This window comes from Scatophagus argus, chromosome 22, assembly GCF_020382885.2.
Source record: "Scatophagus argus isolate fScaArg1 chromosome 22, fScaArg1.pri, whole genome shotgun sequence".
NCBI lineage: Eukaryota > Metazoa > Chordata > Actinopteri > Scatophagidae > Scatophagus > Scatophagus argus.
The window spans coordinates 3,365,851-3,392,341 of record NC_058514.1 but is presented as its reverse complement, the minus strand read 5'-3'; the positions used below and the strand labels follow the sequence as shown (position 1 = coordinate 3,392,341).

At 43.0% G+C, this 26,491-nt stretch overlaps 1 protein-coding gene across 1 annotated transcript; it reads left to right on the top strand.

Moving 5' to 3' along the window:
- Nucleotides 1-13,204: 13,204 nt before the first annotated feature.
- Nucleotides 13,205-19,834, top strand: LOC124053763 (protein FAM180A). Its single transcript, XM_046379226.1, has 3 exons — nt 13,205-13,372; nt 18,623-18,720; nt 19,055-19,834. The coding sequence occupies exons 1-3, from the start codon at nt 13,297-13,299 to the stop codon at nt 19,382-19,384; spliced, it is 504 nt and encodes a 167-aa protein (XP_046235182.1). The 5' UTR covers nt 13,205-13,296; the 3' UTR covers nt 19,385-19,834.
- Nucleotides 19,835-26,491: the final 6,657 nt, after the last annotated feature.

Here is a 26,491-nt window from a genome sequence, read left to right as displayed (position 1 = left end):
TAACAAGCTGTGCAGCCACAAGTTGGTAATTTTTCTTCATTAAAAAGTGAAAATTATATTTTTGATTTATGTTGAATGCACAGAAGGGTTGCACATATTACCATTAAAATAGATGCAGGGAGACAATTATTCAGACTTAACACACATTGCAGGTGACAGTTATTTCCCTCTGGCCATGCATTCATGCAGTCAGTGCTCTCAGACAGGCCTGTGTGTGTGTGCCTCAGTGTACGATGCATGCGTTTGTGTGTCTTTATCTAAGTAGCTCCACGCTCGAGGGACATTTCCATCAGCTGGTAACTGAGTCATCTGACCCGTAGGATTAATCTGACTGTCCTGCTGCTGGTTCACCCAGGACCGTTACACAATATCATAGTTTCTCAGAGGTTGCTGCCCGGTTTATTGGATGCTTCAGTGTCTGCATTTCAAGACAGAACATATCTTGGCGGGTCAACACGGTCTCTTCGGAGACTCCTTCAAAAGCACGTGAGTAATGCAGCGCTGAATTCTGAGCCGACAGGGAATCAACAGCTATTGCGATCTCCACGTGGTATCTTTATAACCAGCCCTTAAGATGGCCCTCCTCACGGGATTCATAGGTCACCATATTGTGACAAGTTCTCTGTGCCGATTGCTTTGCTGAATGACTATTAGGAACCTGATTATGGGAGATGAATTTGGTTTGGCAGAAATTTGTTTTTTCTGTTTTCTTATCCTGTACCCCATCTCTGTCATGGTCACGCTTGTGCCTTGAGTAAGTTGCTTTGTGTTTCCCAGTGCTCCTCTGTCAGTCTGTGTGAGAGGGGTCTCCTTCCTTCACTCTCCTGTCTGTCAGCGCTGCTCTTACTGCACACCTGCCCTGCATCAGCCTCCTGTTTACCCCAGCCAATCAGCTCCTGTTGCCTGTGTTTCTCCACCCATCTCTCCACCTGCACCTCATTCCCTCGTCAGTTTGGTTTATATTTTAGTTCAGTCCTTGCTGAGTCATCTGGTCACTTTGTCTGCTTTTGTGTTCGGGTGTTGTGTGGGTCTGAATGCTCAAGAGGTTCACTGTTGGTCGAGTTAAAGTACTTCTCAGGCAAAACAACAGGAGATACTGAGTGCTATTAAACCTGTAGCAGTTTGACTCTGGTGTTCACGTTTGATCGGCTGTTTTGATGGCAGCTCTCTTGGGGGAATTGTGGAAATGTTTAGCTTTACATGTCAATGAGGAAAGGCCAAAGGCATCATTAATTCTCTGTAGGGCTTGACCATCTGGCTCAAGCCCTTCAGTCTCAGACAGGTGAACTTGACCCAGAACACTTTTATCATCACTTTTAACAAAACAGGAGAAATTCCCCACTCCTTGCCATGTTATCTCCTGCTCCTCTCTCAGCACATCCTAATGAAAAGAAAATCAGCGTATTTCAAAGCCTTGTACCTCATCAGGTTATAATGTCCCACTGAGATGGCAAAACGTTACCCAGTGTTCACCATCCTCCTTTCACTCTTGTCAGCATTGTTCAAACCCGGGGACAGGTCCCCTTTAAGAACACCTTTTGTTGAGATCCTGTCTCATCCCTGCCATGTTCCCTCGACTCAAGCCCTCGCTGTCAGCAGTCGCTGCCTATTAATTGCACAGGGCCTCGGCTTTGGTAATTATGTTGTCAAGCGCAAAAGAGTAGTGAGTGCAAATAATGTGAGTGGTACAGCGACTGGCCTCTCTCTGCAAGGCTGATTCGTCTTGATCCCGAGGACGAGTCGCTGTGAGAAGAGAAAAAAGCAACCCAGGAAGCAATTGAGCATACAAAGAACATTGTCACCTCATTTGCAATCAGGAAACTACTGAAAATAAACTATATTTTTCTCCATGCCAGGAATAGAGCCACACAGAGAGAACCTAGCTGCTGCAATGTTTTGTTTTATACACTAAAAGGTTCGTATCATGTTGTCAAAGAAAACTGATAGCATGGATCTTAATTACGGGGTAGCTACCGAGGTTTAATTATACAGCAGCGAGCTTTGTTTATCTGAAGTCCTTCTCCAGTCTTTGAGAAAGTTTCACAGAACTTTAACACACCAGTTCGTCCTCAGGAGTAAAACTGTTCTGAATATGGAGTTCTGATGGAGTTTCTGCCCTTGTGCTCAGCGCAATTAAATATTTATGTGTTGGGCGTAGCGTCTTCAGGGAGAGGTTTCCTTACCTGTAGGTGAGAGGCTTGAATCAATGGCTGGCGGTTTCGTGAACAATGGAAGCCCTGGAGGCGATGCTGCCGAGGTCAGCCGGGCAGCATTGCATCACTAAAAAATAAATAAATAAATAAAAGTCTCGCATCTTATGATGTCATCGTGAGCTCTCGCCACAGGCGTTCCCATGCAGTCTTTTAAAATTCAAGCGTTTTCATCATACCCGATACAGGTTCAGTGAATAAAAACCCATCGCCAAAGCTGAGATACACGAATGAGATCAAAGCATGAAAACCAAATTGGAAACAGAACTCATAACTTCACATGTATCATTCAATGTAACAAATGTCATTGACTGGAAGAGATTTTTAAATATATATATAAAAATAAGCTTCTCTACTTCCATATCTTTTCTCATCTATTGCAAACTCTAGTGGGATTCTGAAGCTGTGTTTGCTCCACTCTGTGCTGATAAAGCCCTCTGATTTAATAAATATTCCTCATGTGATTTATTTTATATGTTGTAGTAAAGTTTTATCAGTAAAAAGCAAACCTTGCCTGGCTAATGCAGGATTATGGGCCTACTGTTGCCCGTTTGTGCCCTGGAGCCTGTCGCAGGCTCGGAGATGCTGCGAGGGATGATGGGGGATAGAGAGGGGCTGTTTGTTTGTTTGCTGTGTGAGAAGTGATCAATGGAGGCCCCCGGATTGCCAGCAAACTGCCAGGGTCAGTGTTCCTCTGAGCACTGAGGACCATCAGCAGAGAGAGAGAGGAAAAAAATCCATACAACCCCACTGGTGGCCTCATTCTCTCTATTCACAAACATACACGCTTGCATGAATTCATAGAAAATTCTACGCAGGGTTGCAAATCCCACACCTGCAGCCTGCAGCACACACACGGAGATGAGGTTGCCGGGGTCGGAGCAGTCATGGCCAGAGGGGCCCAGAACGTAACCTCTGAGGTGGAGCAGGAGGAGGCGTGACAGCAGAGGACAAATGATGATAAACAAACAAACAAACAAACAGACGCTCTCGAGCATCACAGCCAAACTAACATAGTGATCCCACATAACCCCCCCGTCCCCACGAACTGCATTATCCATAACCCCCCTCCCCCCCGAACTGCATGTGCATGGCATTCCTGACTTTAACTGTGGCACTGTGCTCAAGGCTGGGTCGCTGCCATAGCTGTTTCATCTGCGAGGCGTTGCCTGCGATTATGACGGAAAGACTGACCTTGAGGTTGCGAGCATCCCAAAACCAAGTGGAAGGATTAAAGTGAGGGAAATTGACAGAAAATGAAAGGAAGACAAAGAAAGGGAATAAAAGGGCGAGGGAGGGGCTCTGGGAGTTTGAGCGAGGAGAAAACGGAGAGACATAATGGAATAAGTTATGAGTAGGCAAGACGGACAGATAGAGAGCAAGAGAAGATAAATAACAGAAATGACTGCTGGGGAGGAGAGACACATCTAGGGCAGTGCTTTTTCACAGTCTGGGGTAGCACACAAAGTTGGGGCACAGAAAGATTAAAATGAATCCAAAAGATTACCCTGAGAAAAAAAAACAGTTTGAGGATTCTGATTGAATAAATTCCAAATTTTTATGTGAAGTCTCTGCCTTTATTGTGTTGCCATGTCCTCGCCGAGCTCCCGTATTGTGCAAGAGAAGCCAATTGAAATGCTGAAAGCGAAAGTGTGAAGGAAGCTTGTGCTTCACAATTGCCCTTAAAATCAATTTGGATCATCAGAAGAAAAAAAATGTCCAGGAGGCTGTGCATGGAAGAGATAGGAAGGGGAGGATGTGGAGGCAGCAGACTCTCACACTGGGTTTTAAGAGGCAGAGAGTGCACAAGAGGACACTCTAATCTCCTTCCTTCCTATCACTTTGCTGATCTGGCAGAGAAACCCTGAGAAAAGCCAAAATATTAACTCAGAAATGTAGTAGCTTTTGTAATTATACCCAGAGTACAACGCCAGTAGACACATCGCAACACATGTGTTGAACTTGCTGCAGCTTCGTGCCGTCGATTTACATCCTGTGCCGGTGGGGATGCATCAAGAACAAAGTATTGGTTCAACGTTTAAAAAAAGAAAAAGAGCTCTTATGCTCTTGCCAAGTGAAGATTGATTACATATCAGTACATTAGCCCAGGACATGGTTAGCTTAGCTTAGCATAAATGCTGGAGGCTTGACTTGGTCCAAAGATCTATCAGCACCACATCACCTGACAACCGCATGTTTACAACAAGACTCCAGATGGTCCAACACATAACCTGCTGTAAACCCAGAACTTGTTATGTGCACATTAAAGAAAAGGATATTACATGGTAAAGTCCATCCAAAGGGAATTAAGACTCAACTTTTGGACAAAACAACTCTGCAGTTGTTTTTTAATGCAGCTGAGTGGCGAGGCAGATCCCAGGCTATTTGCTGTCGCCGACTGGTCCTGAGGATGTGAGGGAGCGAGCAAAGCAACCAGAACGAGTCTGCTCCGGAGGAAAAGCCTTGATGGAGGAAGCTCTGAGAGCCAACTTTACGGCGGTGCCGCTAATGAGACGATGTGATGGCAGAGGAAAAGGAAAGGCTCACATTTGCAGTAAATAACCTGGAAACAGAAGATAGAGACGAGAGAGGAATAACTTACAGAGACAAAACTGTGACAAACTAATTGCCAGCTGTTTGCACTTGTGTTTACAATACATTTTGCTCTATATGACTGGGAATACTAAGTTTCTTTGGCCATTCTCATAAATCTGAGTGCATATGTTATGTATTTGTGCTTTGATGAGGGCTTTAGCTTTGAAATGCAAAAATATATATTTTAATTGTATAATGCAGACTTTGTGAGCTGGGGACAGTGCAGGAGAACCGGCGACAGATCTGATCTAACAAGGCACTTTGCTCCGCGGTAGACAGCTTTGAGAGGATTGGGAGGAAAAAGAAGTGCGAGATTTTAACAAGGGAGAGATTTGGATTTGCTTGGCTTTGTGGCTGCTTGACAGTCACAAAGACAGTCACAAAGACGCACGCACAATGAAGAGAGAAAGGCAGGTTCAAGCTGAGCTGCCTCCCTCCCTCCCTCCAGATGTTGTTTTGAAATCGCAAGCACAAAGTCAAAGCGTGAACATTGTCACTGGCTGAAAAGACGGAGCCCAAATCCAGTCACAAGCTGAGAGATGAAATGCGTTTGAAAGATGGCGTTCTCGCTCGCAGCTCTTCACCGCGGCGTGCTCACGCAGCCCCCTTGTTGTTGTTTATGTTTTATGACAGAGGTAACATTGATATGCTGCCTTGTTTGCTGTATTTTTAATGAAATGTGCCTTTTATCAGTGTTACTTGCTTGGTCACGTGGTGAAATTGGATTTCGAGTGATGTCATGTAATGGATGTTTGTTGGTTTTATTATGTATTCTGCTTTTACGGTTGTTCTCAGCTGGATACAGCACATATCACACGGACACACAAATTCCTCGTGTCCCCATTCCTCACCACAAACTCCTTCCTTTATCAGGAGTATTACTAATGCACCAAGGTCACTGAACTGAACTCTAAAACACAGTTTGACAGTTTAACCATTCAGTGTTGAAGCTGTGATTGCCAACAGCTAAGCTAACCCACAAGTGAAACAGACCTAACTGAATACTTTACATACATGCATTGGATAAATAGTAAATTATGCCCACATTAGCTATGAAGTGCGTTGTTCTGTACATTTGTAGCAGATAGCCGTGAGGTGTTCAGTGTACGGCTTTCATCTGCTGAACCTCATGTGTTGGTGAAATACTAAATTTTATTTTGCTGCCATTTTGTCATAATATTTAGCCAAGCTGGAGATATCAAAGCTCTTTATGGCAGATGCACTCATTCTAATCGATGCAAACAATATTTTGTTTCCTTCTTCTTCTTCTTCTTTCGGTCTATTTAGTGTCTTCCAGGTAGCGTTCGGATGAAGAAGCCTTTCTACCTGTTTGTACTGCACGATCAGCAGAAGGCTCCGGTCTGATCCTGCTATTAGCCATCTGGCTGCAGAAGCTTTGATGTGCTGCACTGCTCTCCATTTCAGGGCCAACAGCAAACACTTCAACGCACCTCCCCAAACTCACCTCCCACCTCAGTCGACCACCTCACACACACACACACACACACACACACCTGCCTCACAGCCCTCCCAGACCCCGAGCTGACCTCATTTGCAGGGTTCAGCTCGAGTCTTCTGCTCTCCATCCTTCATTCACCCACATGATGTCTCTCACAGGGCAGCAGCTTTGTTCTGTGAACCAGGTGCAGCGAAGTGTTTGTCCGCTGAGGTTGAAGAAGCTGCTGCGAGAGGCACAGGTGTCACGGAGAGTCATGCAAGTCATGTGCCTCTAAGATGACTGAAATAAAGTGCAGGTTTTATTTTTCATGTCATGCACGCAGGGCTACACAGCCCCACAGAGGAAAAGCATACTTCTTCATAAAGTCAACCATAATCCCAATAAAACCTTTGAGTCATACTGAGAAATATTTTGCTTGTGTTCCACTGGCAGAAGAACCATGAGACCAAAACCAAAAACAATCTGGTGTGTTAATTTGAGCTTCGGCTTAGACTCCAGCCGTTCTCAGTCCTCACCAGGACTTCAGATCCTTCACTCATTTCCCCCCAGTCTTTTTTCTTTTTCCTCATCCCCATACGTTCATTGATCAGAGTCGCACAGCTTTGAGATTAGTGCAAAATATTTACCGAAACCTTCTCAACTTGAACAAAGATGTGTTTTGTGTCCTCTCGGGTATTTGCTTCATGTGCCGTTTCGTCCGCCATAAAATCCGCCTCTTGTTTGGTCCAACCACACGAGCAAAATCAAGTCAGATGCGCACAGCATGACCAACTTGAGTGTGTATGATAAATACATTTAAATACACTTTACTCACTGTATAAAACACTCTCACACAGGAGTATTATATATTCCTGTCTCTTTGAAGAGAGTCTGATTTAATTTTCCATCAAATCATTCAAGCTCTCTTTCAAGTTATGAAGTTTTTGCCAATCTGGAGTAACTGCAGAAAGTTTATTGTCAGGAAATTGAATCGGGATAAAGAGAATGTTGGTTCTGAATGAACTTTCGTTTTTAATATACTTCAGATTATTATACCAAGGTTACAGGGTACAGCTACTACCAAAGAAATACAAACACAGCAGTATAATATGTACTGAGATCTGTATCAGATGCACCATCTTTTCATGCAATTCAATCCAAAAAAACAACAAAAAATGCCTTAAATATCCAACAAAGTAGGAAAAACAAAGTCTCAGCCAGCCATCAAAGTCTTCTTTGGCCAACTTTTTAGAAATTCCTGGAATACATTTCAGGAACACTTCCCAGGGAAAAACAAAAGTGCCAAAGCTTTTTCATTACCTTACTGTGCGTGCACAACACTGTTTGTGCCAGTGTTTTTCCTTGCCTCTGGCTCGTGTCGTGGCACCGCCCTCTCTGGGGTGTGTTAATACGGAGGCGCCGATGATCGAACCCAACGCTCATTACTCACGACCAGCTGATGATGGTAACAGGAAATCGTGAGTCCAATCCATGCATCGGTCATGATCACGGTGACAGATGTTATCGCTCTGCCCATGCGTTTGCCTCTCACCACGACTCCATAAGCACCTTTCATTAACATGCAGAAGCCCGCCGACGCACACTCAAGCATGAGCGGTGCACTGATTACACAGGAAATGAAGTATGTATCCATCATTATTCTAGTTATTAGGCAGGAGTTTTTGGCAGCTGGGTGACACAGGGAGTAGAACAGCTTCAGACCAACAAGTTGGTGATATATGCCCTGTCGAAGTGCCCCTGAGCACGTAAGCTTTACATATTAATGTTAATTGGTCTTTAATAATTACCTTTTAAGAGTTAAAACAAGGCCTTGATTCAGGCAAGTCAAGCACTTTGTGCTGTTTAACTTGCTATTTAGCTTTATCTTATATTCATTTTAAGTTTTATTTAATTGGCTTGTCCTCTAATATTGCAAATTAAAAGAAATTTAAGACCTTTGTAGACCTGGCTCTAATGGATCGTGAGTTTATAGTTTGATGGTAAAATTAAAGATTTGTTTTTAAAGGCACATTAGAATAATGGAATTTGTGTGCTGTTTGTAAACACACCATTCAAAGGTGCATTAGGGGAGAAAGGTAGCTGATGCTGGTTTTGATGCCAACCATCGACCTGGAAATGAGACTCAGCATTCAGCTGTCTTTCCTCCCAAACACAGCAAAGTAATTCAGGGGGGCATAGTATACCTTTTAGTTTAGGACAAACAATGTTGGTGTACTAGTATTCAAATGTGGCGTTTGACACACCAGATTATTTTTATTGCTGTTCTGGCTGGCTTTTTATGTCTGAAAATTCAACATTATCTCAGCGCTTTTGGAATTTCAATTGTGGTTGTTCCTTGTTTCACAATAATCCAGACCAAACTTTTTACTAAAAACAGAGATAAAAGAAGTAAAAAGAACTTAAGTGGCAGAGACGGATTACCCTGCAAGGAACCCCGGGGCAAAAATGAGCTGTGGGCCCCAATTTAAACACCCTGCACTCGCCCCCCCCCCCAGCCTCGGTTCTATGCAGAGCCCCATAAATCAACCAGTTTTCCATCCCTGGAGTACTAGCTGCACTAGCTTTGCTGTTTATTTTGTGATAATTTGATGGAGCACATGTTTTAAATGACTACGCATCATATAAGCACAAACTCAAATTAAATATATAAAGGCATTGAAAATGAGAAACAGGACCTCAATATTAGATAAAAGGCAGGAGCCGCCTTTGCAGTTTTTATTGTGTTTAGCCTGCAATTAATCAAACTGCAACCAATTCATTGCTGAGTAGACGATCTGTGGCCCTCGGGGGCCCCAGAGCAAACGTGAAGCCCAAGGTTTAAGCTGGATGAACAAGAAGCTTTAAAAACACTCTCAGTGAGGCAGCGGCTAAACCTCAGTGTGATGAATGAGTAAACTTGGATTGAAAACTCACTTGAGAGTGATGAGTATTTTATCAAATCATTACGCTTTGCCTCTTGACTGTGCCTGTACAGTAATTCTACGCTGCTGAAACAGTTCATTAGTTTTGCAGTGCGCACTTACACATTCTTCACTGTGCCTGCCATCTGGACTGTGAATCAGGTCATTACAAATTAACTGGTCAAAAAGTACAAGCAGGACAACAAAGGAGGAAATTAGCAGTTTGAACTTCACCAAGACATTCTGCTAATTTTTTACAACAGCTCGAAAGCTTTATTTACTCTGGTGACTAATTACAATATTGTGGATGCCACCGTAATGAGACAGGTGAGTGTATTTAAACTAGAATGCTGCTGTAGCTGTCTCTGCTCCAGTGTGCAGTGGATGTCAGACAGCTACTTTTTTGGGTTTGGAGACACCCACCAGGGCCATGCAGGCTTCCCAAGACATGCCAGCTCCATTTAAAGGCTCAGCGCTGAGCTGTGACTGTGCTGCTATTCGGATGGGCCCTGATAAAATTGTTTGCAGAGGTGTGATGGACAGTCGAGGTAATTATTCTGCTCGAGGTATAATGATTAGGCATTGCGGTTGAACACTCGTACACTCAGTATTTTGGTGAGTTGTTTTGATGCGTGATGAGCCTCCTGCCAGCGAGGTAGAGATGTGCTAGACAGCCTATTCTCACACCGACCTCGCTTGTTGTGACGGCTGCCGTGTTGCCATTAACTGTGGTCAATCAATAGCTCTTGGTTTTAAACTTTTAAGAAGTTCCTCTCAAACTGTTCTCAAACACCTTTCTCTTCCCTCGCCCCTATCACTGCTTTTTCCTAACATTTTCTGCGCTTAATTTATTTAAGTGAACATGATCCTCCAAAAAACAAACAAGAATGTTCACATCCTTTCTGTGTTGTTTTATTTTCACAAGCAAGAACAAAGTCTCATTGACAGTGAAAGCCTGACGAAGGCAAAAAGCTCTCCGGCTGAGCTTTGGTTGGGGATTAAAAATAATTAAAAATTTCCAACTCACAAGCTCTTGAAGGCTTTGGCTTAGTTTTGCACAGACTGTGAACACAGCAAAGGTGCACTGCAATATAGAAGCAACATACTGTACATTCTGCTCAGTTCATAGCTGGAGGCTCCCCTCCAGGAAGCTGGTGTGTTTTACATCCAGTACATGCAGCCTCCTGTCGTGGCCTCCAGGCTTCGCTTCCTGCAATCTGTCGGGAGCAATATTCATTATATTATAACATGACTTTTACTTTGAGCACCACCATCAAAAATGATTTAATAGCATTAAAATACTCCCCATGATTCACAGTCCCTCAGCTGGAAACAAGCACAAAACCTCAGCATAACATATCTCAGCATTCTCACAATCAGGTCAGGTGTTTACCTATTATCCCAATTCACAGTTTTGTAAAACTGCAGCTGCAGACTTTTTGTGTGATGGCAATTTGACTATTAAGCAAGCCTCATGCAAGTTCACATGTACAGTGGCCTCATATCAATTTGCATATTTGAGGCATTCCAGTGATTTACAGCAGAGAAGCAATTAAACTAAAGGATGTCTCGAGGGTCTCCACCTGGTTTGAACCCAAACAACCCTTTGATCTCCCGTAAGTGGCTGCATTCATATTGTCAGACCTTATCTGAATAGATTTCAATTATTTCTGAATTCATGCAGCATCACCAAAAGAGTTGGGGAGCAGAAGCAATCACTGCAAGATCTTGGATAAGTTGGGTGGTTGTGGCTCTCTCAGGATGTGTGTCATAACACTGCCCCCTTCTGGCCATAAGCAAAAAAAAGGTTCAGCAATGCAACTGTGTGGACTGGGTGTTTGTGTTTATAACCCCACACATTCAGGGGTCAGTAGCATTATTTTCCTGTCTGCACAGCTGTTGCACCTGCAGGCAAACACAGAAGACGTGAGGCGGAGGAAAGACTTTGTTCTGGCCCTCAGACTGCCGTCTGCTTTCACCTCATGTGTTAGTCACGTGAATCGTGCAGACAAGAGTTATAGCTTGTCCACCGAGGCGTTCTTCCCGCTTCCTCATGTATGTAAATGTGCTTTGCTGGTTTAGAAAGGTATCATGCCTTGGTTTGCCCATCTGCCGATAGCAAAATTCAATGAAACATATGGCATCCAGCACCATGTAGATTAATCAAACCTTTGAATGCAGCTAGATTAACACAGTTACGTTTATGTCTCCTAATCAAGCAGGCGGTGCCATTTTTTAATAAACTATTTATATATTTTGCTGTGTTGGGGAATGCACAACAGGGAACACTTGACATAGCATTCAAAAAGCAGGCGATAACTGCTCGCAGATACCAGCCTTTAGTTTATTCCAACAGCATAGCGTCGATAAGGGGTGGTGGGCGCTTATCAGTGCTGCTTTGGAAGAATAAACATTAAAGTTTGATATCTACAGCCCTGTTTGAATAATTAATTGCTGCTCACAAATTCACTGATTAACACTTTTTACGCTAGATCATTACTGGAACACTTTATTTTAACAGATGCAACATTACAGTCTGAGCCAAGGAAGCGAAACCATCTGAAATCCTACACAGAGCACATACACAGTCTGTGATATGCTTTGGCAACAAAATGGGTGCTGTGTGGTTCTTGCATATATTCTGTGACAACAAAGAGCCAAAGAAGCTGTGGAGGAGAGAGTATAAAAGACGGGGAAAGACACTCGACAGCCTTGAATCAAGATGTTCTGATGGCTTCTCACGTCGTCGTCGTCATCACCGCCGTCGTCGTCGACATGGAGCTGTTTGTCTGTCTCAGTCTGGGTTTCTTCATCGACTGGTTGCTGCACTCTCCCTGCAATCAAACAGGCCTTTTAAGTCAGCACTTTGTTCTTTACAAAGCAGAATTTCAGTTAATTAACAGAGAATTTCAGTCTAAACATGACGAGAGAGTTTTGTGTAGGAGGGAGGCGGATCATTTCTATTGTCAGCAGAAAGGAATAAAGATTCGGAAATGGATGTTGTTGTGATAAATTATTTTATAAAGTTATCTTTATTGTTTTATGATAATATTGTACTCACGAAGGCAACAGGTTGACTGCTGGGATCTGGGAATACTGCGACGTTGCTAAAACATAGTGTACGAGTGGAGAAAGCCATGCTAGCAGCTCAGGGAGGCTGTGCTTTCAGCTAATAGCTGCAGCTAGCATGCTAACATGCTCACAATGACAATGCTAATGGTACCGTTCAGCAGGAATAATGTATCATGTTCACCACATTTTTAGTGTGTTAGCGTGCTAATATTTGCCAATTAGCACTAAGCACCCAGTAATGCTGAGACTGATAGGAAAGTTACTTCACTTTACAAAACAAAGTATTGAACAAATTTAAATTGCGACCTTTTTTTATGACTTATTCCTGAGGTGGACATGAATGGACCATAGATAGTATAATAAGTGGACAGAGTATCCAGGTCTAAAAGTTGCTTTACCTTCGACAAAAACTAGCAAACTATTGGTTTGATTACAATCTGCAGTCATTGTAGCAACATCTGTGTTATCAGATGTTATTATCAGAACTGACAGAGAATAAAGATGATGAAAGTAAGCCCCAAGTTGAAAGAAAAGTGAAGGTGATAAAGACGGTCAAACAAGAGCACTTTTTCTAAGGAGACCATCCATCTCTTCCACTAGTGCTGCTTTGGATCTGGCCTGTGGGATTATGTTCAGTCAGTCAATAAGCAAGTCAGTCCGCCACTCGTCCGCTTAGTCAGTCACCCAGTTATCCAGTCAGCTGCAGAGTCACTCAGCAACTGAACCAGTCCGCTGGTCGAGCTGTCAGCCAGTAGCTAAGAAGAGAGTCCAGCCAAGAGAGAGCAGCCGCTACCCAAAATCCTGATGATTTCCAGATGAGAGCCCTACAGCGTGGCCTGAGCGGAGAACACACACACACACACACACACACACACACACAGAAAAAAAAGACAGAGTGGGAGAGGATGTAGGGAGGAAGGAGGGAGGAGGCGTCTGAAAAATGAATACAGTCAATGTGAGATGCAAAAGCTCAACAGAGGGAGCTTTTTCATCCACGACTGTGATGTTCATTTGCGTGTGTGGAGTTGTGTGAGGAGATCTGTGTGTGAGGATACCCACCATGATGCAGTGGTGGGCCCCGCTCATCGTCGTTTACCTGTCCGTCTACCTGGCCACCACTCAGCACCACAGGAAAGGTAGGTGGACTGACCCACCTGCTCCACATGTACCTTAAATCTGGATTATGGACCACAATGTCAGAATCGGCTGATTGAAATGATGCCTCATACATAAATTACAATGATTTGCGTGCTCATCAGGAGTAAACATTCCCAACGGTCCAGTCTTGGTTTATATGTGTGCGCATGTGTGTGTGTTGGTGAAAGAATGCATTTACCATCTGGACGTATCAGGATCCTTGCAACATGCAGGACATCAACAGATCATTTCTCAGTAAGAAGTGACTGCCCTGTTGTTACTGGATTCACTCACTGAGGAAATTCCTTTGTCAAGACTCACATAACTTAGAACCTTTGGATAAGCCACATGGCGCTAAAGCCGGGTACAGGACAGAAAAACACTGCGACTGATGATGGTTCTGCTGCTCCTTTAAAATTCATTTGAAAACATACAGATTTTAGATTACTGCAAACCCGTTTTCTAAGAGCTTTCTCTCCTCTGCCAGGAATCAATTTCTGGTTGGGAAAGTTGGAGAAATTGTTGGATTTCTATTCATCTGAACATGCCTGAACAAACCTTCACCTGCATTTTATTATTATTTAGGCATGTCAGCCCCAAAAGAAGTGCAGATGTTACTGGCTGAGCTTTTCTAAAGCGCAGAGAGCCTCCATTGTTAAGGCCATTATGTGTATTTGATGGGTGGAAAGTCATCACAAATGTTTCCAGTATTCTGGTATCCGCAGCGTCAAATTTTATCTCGTCTTCCCTACTGAGTGACTTCATTGCTTCGCCTCTCATAGCTTTGTCTCAAAGTGGGAGCATTGATGGAGAAGCCCATGTTTACACTGTAAATCATATGTTTTGCATCCAAATTGCTAGAAAAGTGAAATTCGTTTGGATTCTACCATCATGAATGGTGAACTGAAATGTAAAAGCCGAAGATGGGCCACCGTGGCAAAGATTTCATTCTCTGTTCATTTCCTCTTTCACTGTAAGACATCCAGACATCCATTTTGTTTTTCTTTCATCCTCTCTCTCTCTCTTTGTCTCTCGCTCTTCCTCTCTCATCAAGACTTCCCTCCAGCCAGGAATACCATTTAGCCCTGCTAATTAATGGATCTTTGTTGTTCCCCCATCTCCTTGCAAGCAGTTAGCAGGAGATTACAAGTTCCCTGCCTGTGCATAATGACATTGGGGGAAGCCTGCCCGTTCAAACACTTATTGTTTGGATCGCTGGATGAGGCGGGTGGGGGCTAAGGAACGAAAAGGCTTAGAGGAGAAGCAGAAGCTGGGATGTTGTAAGGCGGGACATCTTTGTTAGATATTTAACCTTGTTGTTGTTCCCCAGCTTTAACACATTAAAGTTTTAATATTGACTAAAATATCCTTCTTGATTAGATTTAGATTTAAGTTGACACTATGACATTTACTTGTTAATGGATCTGCATAGTGTAAGTATGCCAATATTTAGCCCTTGTAGATCCAATAATATCTGAATATCAGTAGTTTCCAGCTGATATATATATATCTATATATATATATATATATATATATATATATATATATATATATATATATATATATATAGATATCTATATATATATGTATGCATATATATATATAGATATATATATATATATATATATAGTGCAGCAATGCTGCATTCGTGTCATATCTGAGTTAACATTATTACCACTGGGCCTTTAAAAGCGGTCACGTCAATATTCATGTGGCTGCTGGCGTTTTGTTCTCTGGATTGTACACCATTTCATTCGATAAAAACTTACTTAAGGGGGGGAAAAAAGCTTTCCATGCTAGTTAGCTTCAGCTGTGGCTTGGACTCTCCATTTCCTCAAACGTCAGAACTGTCAAGATAGCTTTCTATTCCCTCCCTACCAGGCCTGCAGCTCAATTCCCACTCCTGGTTATCACCTGACATCCACACCCAACTGCGCACCTGTTCCCAGGCTCGAGCTCCTCATTATGTATCTGTGACCCTTTCCCTCAGTTCCCTGCCAGATAATATGTTAAGTAACCCAGCCGTCTGCCTGGCTGTCTGTCAGTCTACTTCTCTCATTATTATCATTCTTTGCCTTCCTGTTTGGATTTAGAGCCTGCCTTCCTCGCCCATTTTGTTCTGCTTCACACCAGCATTAACTTGAACTCTGTTTTCGACCTTCTACACTGTAAACTTTGCTTTTGGCTTTTCTGTTTGCCACTGCGACTCATGCATTTGAGTCTTCTGGATTGTCTCTTCCATGTAGGTATTCTATTTGTTGCTTTATAAATGGTGTAACACACACAGCCTGTGTCTACAGCAGTGCTGCTCCAACCTTGTGAGCATTAACCACTTATAACATGTTTAGTGCAAACTGATGTGGCTGCTGCTGGAAACATAAAACGCATATGTTCCTGTATGCCCAAGGACCACTGAGTTACAGAAAACAGTGGCATAGGGTAGTAGATAACATTTATGTAAATCACAGATTATTAATTTTAAATGTAAATCAGCATCGTGTTAGCCTCCGAGCTGTCATTTCCCTGCAGATCCTCCATCTTTTAGTAATATAACTCTTGTTCCAATGAGTGCACTTTCCCCTGGGTGTTGTTTTGTTTACATCGACAATGCCCCACTCGAGCTGGAGTGTCTCTTCAGTATCTAATATGACTGCACAGGCGTTCCTCCTCCCCTGCTGATCGTGCATTTGGGAGTCGCTCACTCAATGAGGAGTGTAAATCTTCACCTGCAAGTGGCGGTGCAATCATAGTTGCATGTCAGCGATGGACTGAAGGGAAATGATTTCAGTACTGAGGGTGCTTGTAGGGGTCAGAACAATTAGACTTAAATTACATGTTTTCAAGGCTTAAATAAATCCATTGTGTCTTGAAACAAGTGTGTGAGTGCTGAATGACAAGAATAATACCTTTCTGGTGTGTATGGCTGGAGGCAGGAGACAGTTAGCTTAGCATAAAGCCTGGAAATGTGGAGCAAAACCAGTTGTTTGTGTGGGTCTCAATAAAAGATCCTTGTTCATATTTTTACACTGTGAGTGTGCTGTCTGAACCACAAACAGTTGTTGTTTAATTTTCTCAGAAAGTATTAGCTTCACCTAAAGACTGGAAATAGAAGGAAACAGCACACCTGAGTCGGTAAAAAGGTAACACCAAACACAAGCCTGGCTAGCCATTTCCTCTGTAAGCTGACTGTTGTGACACTCGTGTGACTCCTGTTACAAAAGCAAATAAACATTTTACCCAAAAATGGCCAATTTGCACGCAGGAACTTTGGACTCTTGATCTCAGCATTTCTAAAATCTTGGCTACAACCATGTTGGTTTGGGCAAATTTGAGAGGTAAGGAGTTTGAGATAATATGCTGAGGATTAGACAGCTGTACCATATGGGTTTTATTATTCTTAAAGTCCACTATACACCAACAGATTTTCTTTACATTCTGAATGGTGGCTGGACTGTGGAAATAAAGCTGGAGCTGCAACCGGCAGTCACCCAAGCAGGAAGCAGGTACATGGGGAGATCAGCCAGCGCATGAGGCTTTGGCTGACCTAACAAAGGCTGTAAAGCTAAATGTAACCGGTCAGTGAGGCTCCAGGCAGCCGGAATGATTATTACTGCAGAACTGGCGAGGCAATGCCCCGCAGATGCCGCCGTAGGGTAGGAGGACAACTGGATCCAAATTCAGATGAAGCCTGGTGTTTTCACTGTATACCTCATTAAGTTCTGTATGTGTGATTTGTGTGTTGGCTCACATGCATAAGCCAAGCACTGGATGGCAACTGTGTATGTGAAACACTGGAAAAAGAAAGTGAGATGTCTAGAGGCACTCAAAGAAATTTTTGACTTACTTCATTATGCCTTGAATCCCCTTTCAGCTATAATCAGCTTTGCGTTTCACCTCACTCTGCTGAATTGTTCTTGGAGGCTCACACAATAGAGGGCGTATAATATGAAAACATTAAAGTCTGAACAGCAACAGTAGTCAAATTATAAACAGTATGCAAAGGGAATATGCTGATGGGATTCGTCTGCATCCTTGTGTGACTCCTCTTTCATTTCTCATCCTTTTCATCCGAGCCCTGTTCAGACATGACTTCCCAAAGTCTTATAACCGGTGGGAATATCTGGTCTCTATCACAAAGTGCTATCATGCAAAAATGAGAATGCAGATACAAGGTTGTGAGATCAGGCTGGTCCATTAATCATTCCATGGATACAAATATGTCCTTCTAATTTGATTAAAAATGTAGATTTGCAATGTACTCTTGCATTTTTGAATAGATAAAATATCTGCTGCCCACCAATGGCAAAAAAACAGGATGTAATTTAGTAATTAGAAGTGCTGGTAGGCAGGCAGAGCCAGTGTAGCTGTTTCCTCCATTTCCAGTTGTTGTTCTGTGCTAGGCTAAGCTAACCACATGCTGTCTGAAGCTTCGTATTTAACACACAGACATAAGGGTGTTAATAATCTTCTTATTCAGCTGTGTGAAAGTAAGAGAATACCCATATTCCCCAAAGTGTTGAATTATTCCTTTAATTCTATGGCCTCTATGAACTCTATTTTCTTATTCTCAAATTTTCTGATTGATGCAAGACAATCAGAAAATTTGTGCTATGTGCTATCAGATTAATGTAGCAAATGTAGTGAATAAAAACCTATAAGAAACAAGTAAATAACATAAAAATACACAGTAGTGAAGTGCCAAAACCTCAAATTTGTATTTAAACTAGGTACTTGAGTAAATGTACTTAGTTACTCTCTACCTCCGGGCGAGAGGTGTGTGACCATGTGGAACTGCCTCCCCTTATCACCTCCATTAAAATATGGATTTCACTGTATTGTTATCTTTGAGATGTGGCTACAGAGACTGTCTCCATCAGCTGGGAGCGAGCGGTTTCATTCCAGCCCTATCTGGACACCTCAGATTACAGGGTCCCTGGACCGACGCTTTGAAATGCGACCAGTTGAGGTCATCAACACGTGCCCCTCTGTGAGCGCGGTTTCCTCAGCTCTGGATGCACTGGCCACTGCCTCTTGTAAATGTAGGAGCATCTGTGGCTCAGGTCGAAGACCAATTACCCTCTGCACAGCTGCAGCCAGATTCTGTCACACCTGCATAATATTTGAGCAGTAATGTATCTGTGTTAACATCTGGCCCACCCACATGCATACCATGCTGGTGAATGTGGTGTCTAATTTCTTGAAGATGCAGACGATCCTCTAATCTAATTTCCTGCTCTTATATGTTCCAGCTTTGTATCCATCTGCATATAGGATAAAGCGTGGGACATATTCATTGATCAACCCCACGTTCCAGCGTTCAGTGGAGGATGTCAACCTGCTGTTTGAGGTCAGTGGTGATCCTGTGGGTTCATGGTTCAGGCCTCAGTGGTTCATTTCTGGACTCAGTTCAAATATGCTGAGAATGTGCAAAAGGTTTTTCCATGTCCCACATTTGTGATCTGTCCTGAAAGGTCTCAGTTAAAGAGTGAAGACAGTGTACATGCTGCATGTGATGTATTTACCTGAAGCTTTCTGGACATTGATTAAAATCTTGTTTTAAATTAACTTCACACAGAGATAAATAGTGTCTTTGGTAGGTCAGTATGGCTGAACCTAACTTAGTTAGTAGTCTAAGTGGATAGTTCCTGAACATTTTTCTTAATGGACCCCTGGTCTCTCAGATCCTGCTAGCTGGAATGCAGATCCAAGGTGCAGAACACACCATGCTGATCCCAGATGAGGAGCTGGCCTCCATGAGGAGCACAGAGAGGCTGGAGGTCATCTGCGATGACGTGCTGCCCAAGAAGCTCTCCGACATTCGGCGTCTGGCGGCAGAGCTCGCGCAGCGCCGGCAACCCCTGAGCCGGCAGGACTTTGAGAGGACGGTGCTGACCCTGGTGTACACCACTCAGACGCTGTCTCGAGTCAGCAACGAGCAGCAGAGAGCGGCGTGGACGGATGCTGTGATACAGCTGTTCAGAGCTGTTCAAAAGGACCTCAGACTCTCTTGAGCTGTTAAGTCCCAACTTTGTACAGAGCCCACACACTAATACTGTGCAGAAACTAATTGCTATCGTACAGGCCTGCTATTTCTGTGGTTATTCAACAAATCAAAGTTTGACAAAAAACAAATCCTCCCCAAGCAATTAATTCAAGGTCTATCAGCTCTTTCCAGAGTCTTCAACCACTTCATGGAGGCTTCTTCTGATGCAGTCCACTCAGTAGCTCAAATACCTGAGCTTTCAAAGGAATCTGCAGTGGACAAAGTGAAGTGTGAAGTGAGGTATTTTTGTTAAACTGTTTCCAAAGTAAAAAGTGAACTTTCATACTGCAGAAATGAATGTACTTTACTGCCGTGTGCTTACAGGAAATGATGCAACACCCGAGCTGTGAATCAAACTCTGGATATTCACTGCAGATTTGTTGCAATGTATAATAAATAATACATAAAACATTTAAAACTTGAAGGCTGAATATTTTTCCAAAGGTTTAATCTTGTTTCTTTCTTTGCAGTCTCACCATGAAAACCAAAATGTATTTAAATGCTTTGCAGCAATCTGCTCCACTCACTTTCCACCTGCAGCACATTCAAAAATCTGCTTTGTGCGCGTTTACACCCCCAAGTGGTGGGCAAGTGTGTTTCCTGTCTGAACATTAACACAAGGTGAGTAAGTATTGAATGTTCACATATCTTAATACCACTTGGAAGTCTTATCCAGATCACAGTCCCCTACAAGCCAACCCTGTCCAGTTGTCCAGTTGTAATATAAATATATTCATCTTAAGGAGGCTAAAGAGCTGTTTACGTGTCACACAAAAATATGAAAACACATGTCCTTTTGCCAGGGATTGTGAAAAATAAGATAATACGACAGTATGTTTGCTTCATCTACATGCTTTTTTATTGGACAGTTTTGCTCTTGAGATGAAGACAGGAAGCAGTGGGAGAGAGAGGAGTGTGATCTTCAACAAGGCTGGAACCAAACTGGAGACTCGGCATCCTCAGCACTGGACCACTATGACATCCTGGTTTAATTGCTGTTTTAGTCCCCTGAAATTTTTACCGTCCAAAAACAATGTTACGCTGTAGTAAACAGGGACAAGTCAGGCACTAGGACCAAGCGGAACACGGCCGCTCGAGCTGAAGCCCGTTTCCCGTCGTTTAGCTCCCCGATTGGCCCTCCCGTTTCACGTGTGATTGGCCGTCCCCGCTGTCACTCCACCTGGTTTGCACACCTGCTAGTCTGCAGTCAGGAGTCCTTGTTAATCTGCTACTGTAAACTGGGCGTCTGTTCTGCCTGGCGTGGGTCACGTCAGCGAGGAGGATTGTAATATCAGAGGTTTCCTTTACGTTAACGTTTGAATCGGTGTCCGTGTGTGTGTGTACGCGTGTGTGTGTGTGTGTGTGGTAATTAGGCGCAGCCAGGATGGCTAAAAAAGAAAAGTGGACAAAAGAGACTTCAAAGTGTAAGTTCCTCAAAGAAATGCGTTACACCCATCCTGCAACACCTTCACTGGCTCCAGTAAAGCAGCATGTCCACTTCAAGGTCCTCCTCATCATTTACAAAGCTCCCAATAATCTCGTAAAGTGTATTAGATTTATTGATTAGAATTTTATTAAAAATGCTTGTGTCCCCCGCAGCTCTGCAATCAAAATTTCATCCTTGATTGCAACTGTTTGATCCTCTTTAAATGTTCCTTATATGAAGCTTAAAACATAAGACCAGCTTCATGTATCTGCACGAGCCACAGGATGGCCTCATTAATCAAATGTGTCCCCACTGAGCTTTTCTAAATTCCCACATGCCTGCAGTCTGAACTTGGACACTTGACTGCTCTCAAATAATTGGGAATAGTAATGTATCCATAGTTTGACTTTTCTGATTTCCCTGACCTTTGATCTACTTTAAATCAAACTGTGCATTAGTTTGAAAACTCCACCCGCCAGCGCTGACTGTGGACATGCTGGATGTCATCAGATTACTTTAGACGACATTAGGTGCTTTGCTGCGTTGAGAAAAGACTGCGCATCCCATTTGAGTTGTCAGTAAAATCCCTTTGAACTCCAAACGGCAGATTTGCTTAAGAGTCTGTGTACATCAATACCCTTGATTGCCCATTTGTGCAAACTGTAAAATGTTTGATAGATGTTTGCTTCAAAGCCACACATTTCCCCCTCTCGTTTTGGGAAATAGGTACTTGCCGTAATGCGCTTTCATGCAGTTCACTCATGTTGGAGTGGATAGAAAGTATATATCTGGTTTGTTCTGTTTTCCCTCCTCGAGTCAGTTGGGTTTTACATTTGAGTACATCTTAGTATCTTGGTTCAATTCAAGCTTTTAACAAGCCTCGGAAATGCTGGCCGCCCAAATATTGATCATATCCTGCCACCAGAGCTGCATGTTCTCCACAAGCGTTTACTTTCTGAAAACATATATGATGACGACAGGAATATTTTTTTGCAGCACTTTCAGTCTCTTTCTCAGCACGTCAGCATTCATCCGATGCCCGAGCGACTGCCGCTGACTCGGGAGGGGCTGATTGATGAGGAGGTGAAGGCTGCGGTGATGGAATTTCCTTTCCAAAGAGAGGATCAGCCTTCACTCGCCTCACAGCTCCAACGATGATGATGGCGAGGATGAGTTTCAGGATGTTTTTGGCCACCACTTGACGGAGCGTAAAGAAGCCGGGACACTGAAGGAAGCAGCTCGGGATTTTTTCCCAGCCATTGAGTCTGGCAGCAGAGTTTCATTAAGACCTCTGTGTTGCATGTGCTGTATTGATCACTGTGCCCCAAATCCTCGAAACAAGACGTTTATCACTGCAGCTGTTTTCGCACACTTTCTCTTTACAGGCTGACTGAAAAGCCAGTAAATTGGAAGGACTTGTTGTATTGTATTTGCCCAGCCAGTCATCCAGCTTCACTGAAGATAGAATATATTGGATACATTTTCTTCATATTACACTGAAGCTCTTCACCGAGTTCTTAAACTGACTAACTGCGCTGCGTGTCTTTATCTTCATCTCCTCCTGTGTGATTATGGAATAGATTGAAGAAGAAAAATGAGGCTTTTACCTGGTTTATTGACTTATCAGTAAAGCTCATGAAAAATGAGCCTGCAATATTTCATCTGTTTAGTGTATTATCCCCTGAATGTCATGCACAACCCCCAGCAGCACAATGTATGCTGAGAGAGCGGCACCAAGTGGCTGCAGGCGGAACAGCAGCCTTTGAGTCTGAAACTTGTCCCTAAAGTCAGCTTCATTAGTTTTGTGATGTTTTAAAAACACCACAGAGACACTAATAGTAATAAAATATATCCTTGTACCATTTCTGTTTTTTAGGTTACAATCACAAATGTATTACCTCATTATAAGGACATAATTTCACACAGAACTGACCCAAAAGATGAAGAGACAGAATTAAGTCAACAGAAATCCGTCAGTATAGATAATCAAAAGCCATTTGTCCATGTGGGACCAGTAATATAATATTTCACTTACTGACATACACACAGTAGTAGCAGTTGTTATGTGGGCAGCTTCTGCTGTTGTAGTGTCGAAGTTAACATCTTATATAAAATATCAAATTGCATATAATGTATTATCAACAGGTGTCATTAAAGCTGGAGGGCTTTTACTGAAACTCATAGCTCTTTGATGATCATATAATGAGCAATAAAACATAAAACTACTAAGTGCTTTAACTAACGACTGCCTGATCCAGTGATAATGCAGCTGAACATAACCGTGAAATTCTCACTAGGGGGCAGCATTTTCCAAATGTTGATTCCCTGTTGAGTCCTCACTCACGTTATCAGTCATGATTTCTTCAGTTGTTACTGATTTGTGCAGATGTTAGGAGGAACAGGGACTTGAACTCATCATTTCAATATATTTTTGTCATGCTGACACAAGATGTGTGCTGCTGACAAAACTCAACAACGTGGCACCACTAATTTGATTTCTCTTTTTCTTTTGGTGGGTGTGTTTGTGTTCAGAGGCAGCTTAATTAGAACTGAATCTTGTCAGAACTGGAATTTTTCCTGCAAGAAATATTCTGTGATCACCTCCAGCTGAGCACACAGTTGTTTTAACTCAAGCTTATCAGCTGCATATGTTTTCCCCACAGCTGTCAGACATATTTTCATGCTTCAAATCTCACTCTGCTGGCAGAGAGGGACAGATAAGATATCACGACGTGTCACACATATACACACCAAATTAAGCAACTCAATGCTTTTCCATGTGGTTTATAAAATGAGCAAAGATTTGAACTTGTGATATAACTCAAGGTTGTCTAATAATGAGAAAATGATTCAGGATCTTGATCTCAGGCCTCAAACACTCCGGCAACACTCCTGAAAACATTGGCTGATGTGTAGGAATAAAACACAGAATGAAAGCCGTGACTCAAAAACTCCTGACATAAGACAGCATGTTAGGATGTGATTTAGGAGCTGAAGCCACGAGCAGGTTGAAGTCATCAACATGTGTCTGTCAGCGTGTGTCATCCCAGCATCTTGGGTGGGTGATTCTGCAGTTTTCTTGCATTGCTAATAGCAGTTTCACTGACACCGCCCTGCATGACTAAATGACTATCATGACCGTCTTAAAGGTTAGGACTGAACTTCTAAAGAGTTAGCTTTTCTGCAGTTCGTTAGCAGAGACCACAGCCCCGGAAACAAGTCAAGGTCATTTCTGAAGCCCTGTTGTTCTAATGTGGCTAATGTGGTGTGTGAAAGAGGTGTCAGCAGGGGAAGCTGTGGATGGATGGATGGATGGATGGATGGATGCAGGTGCAATGCATCAGTCAGGGAGTGGGATACTTATCTGTGTTGCAGAGTGGGATCGAGAGCAGGCAGCCTGCTCCAAACAGCCTTCTGTTCTCTCTGGCTTCCAGGAAACCGAACAATATTTCACAAAAACATCACAACAGCTGCGTGACTGTCGGGACAAACTGCAAAGCATGAATGCAGCAGGAGAAACAGTGTTGAGTGGATTATTATCGTCCTGATACATTGAGCGTCAGGATTTAAATCATCCGAGTGTCTGCCCATACCTTGTTTATTTATGCTGTTGAACTGAAGCCAGTACAGTTATCACAACCATCCCACTTGTGGGATACTTTTCAGCTTTCCCACCAAGTTGATTTGTTTGGCATAACAGAGCTTGTGATAAGGCGACGGGAGAAAGAAAGTTTGGAGGTTAATACTCTGAACCCTCCCAAGCTCTTATCGGACAGTTTTACAAAGAGGTTCAGGATTCACATGGGATTTGGGTAGTCTGTTTTTCATCACGCCCTGGGTCCATAATTTGATTTGGCCTGTTCGGCTCTCCACAGGTGTAGCGGTCTCAAAGGGAAGCCTCAGTCAAACCATGAAAGCACAAGTGATTGATAATGCTGCTGTGTGAGGACGATGTTCCTGGTGAGACTGTGCTGGTCTCTTATCTCATGGATCCTTGGAGAATGGAAGTTAATCATCTAGTCAGCCTCCAAGGGGACCAGAAAAGATGAGGTCTACATGAGAATCATTTTAAAGCTGCTCCGATCGATAGACTTCTTTATTATTGTTATTAAAGGACTAGTTAAACAGTTTGGAAAAATACGCTTATTTGCTTGACATGAAAAGACTCTCAAACCCGTCCATTAAACAGGAGGAGGCAGATAGCTTAGCACTTTAAACAACAGGAAATATCTAAACTCATTAAAAGAGTCATTAAATGAGTCAGTACTTCTAAACTTACAAATATATCTCATCTGCTTAATCTGAGGTGTAGAAACAATGTCAGTGTTGTGTTTATGTGTTCTGCTGCCCCCGAGTGGCCAAAATAATCAAAAGCAGCTGCAGCCGCATTCACTTTATCACAGAGTCCTCTCTTACCCACTCGGCAGAGGGCCAAGATGGCAGTAAATTCACATTTTAACTTGTCACCATTGCTGGAGATGTTAGCCGTGACAAATGGCGCGTTCCACTTCACGCTGAACAGGCACCTCTTCGCATTGCCATTTACTGAAGACATATGAGATCAGCAGGGGCAGTTTATACAGAAAAACAACTGCAGAAGAAGAATGTTATTTGATTTTGATGTGCTTCATGCCCAAATCCAGAGCTTGCTGATGAAATGTTATGACAGAGCAGGAAGACCCCAAATCACTGTGGTTCAAAGCCCCAGACACCCCTTGATTGCAAGTCCGAAGATCCTCAACGCTGCATCACATGACCACAAAGCCACTTTTTCCTCATATAATGAATCCTTGCATTCTGGCTGTGCGTGGCCGCATTTAGAGGCATTCTTTTGATATAAACTCTGGTATAAAGTTTCATAGCAGTCTCTTATTCAGGCTTGCTGGCTGCAGAAAAGCCACAGCCCTTCTTTCTAATAGCCCATAACTCTGCAAATTTGCAAACTTATCCTCGCAGAGATTTCTGAACTAACTGTGGGTCAAAGACAGGCCCTGGTGGGACTCCGTGGAACCAGATCTTGCTTGTATGAGTGAGTAAACAGCCAAGGCAGAAGAGGTGTGCTCGTAGCTCATGGTTCATAGTAATCCGTCATGTCACGTTTGATTTCCTACTTGGAAAATGAATGTTTGTTGAAACTCAGCGTTGCTTCCGTTGAACTCTGTGATCAGTGGTAAGTGATACAGCAACAGCAGGTGGCCGAGATTCAAACACTTGACTGTAAACGAATTCAGCTCAACACGACTCGGTTCTCTGGTGGATTTCTTTGTTTAGAGAAGAATTAATCATTAGGGTCAGCAGTCTGCCAGCTTTATTTTAACTGTGGTCGTCTTAGTTTGGTTTTAATGGACGTTGTGCCTTAGCATAACAAGCTCAGGAAACTAAGTGTCAGAAGTGGGAATGGCAGTTTTAGTTTCTCAAAGAGCAAACCTTAAAATGCAGAGTGTTTGTCTGTGTGTGAGTGTGTGTGTGTGTGTGTGTGTGTGTGTGTGTGTGTGTGTGTGAGGGCTTCTGAGCCAAATCACCAGAGGCTGCTTGCCTGTCCCATTATGTGTTTGGTGTCAAACTGACTGTGAAGAGGAGTACAGGCCCCCTGGGAGACGTATTCCAGCCATAAACTCACACTTTGCTTACTCCCTCATTTCTCTATCT

What these genes read in the sequence shown, in the direction of transcription:
- LOC124053763 (XM_046379226.1), top strand. Translation starts at nt 13,297, where the DNA reads ATGATGCAGTGGTGGGCCCCGCTCATCGTCGTTTACCTGTCCGTCTAC. An exon ending in CACTCAGCACCACAGGAAAG is followed by an intron (nt 13,373 to 18,622) that starts GTAGGTGGACTG and finishes TATATGTTCCAG; the next exon opens with CTTTGTATCCATCTGCATAT. An exon ending in ATGTCAACCTGCTGTTTGAG is followed by an intron (nt 18,721 to 19,054) that starts GTCAGTGGTGAT and finishes CTGGTCTCTCAG; the next exon opens with ATCCTGCTAGCTGGAATGCA.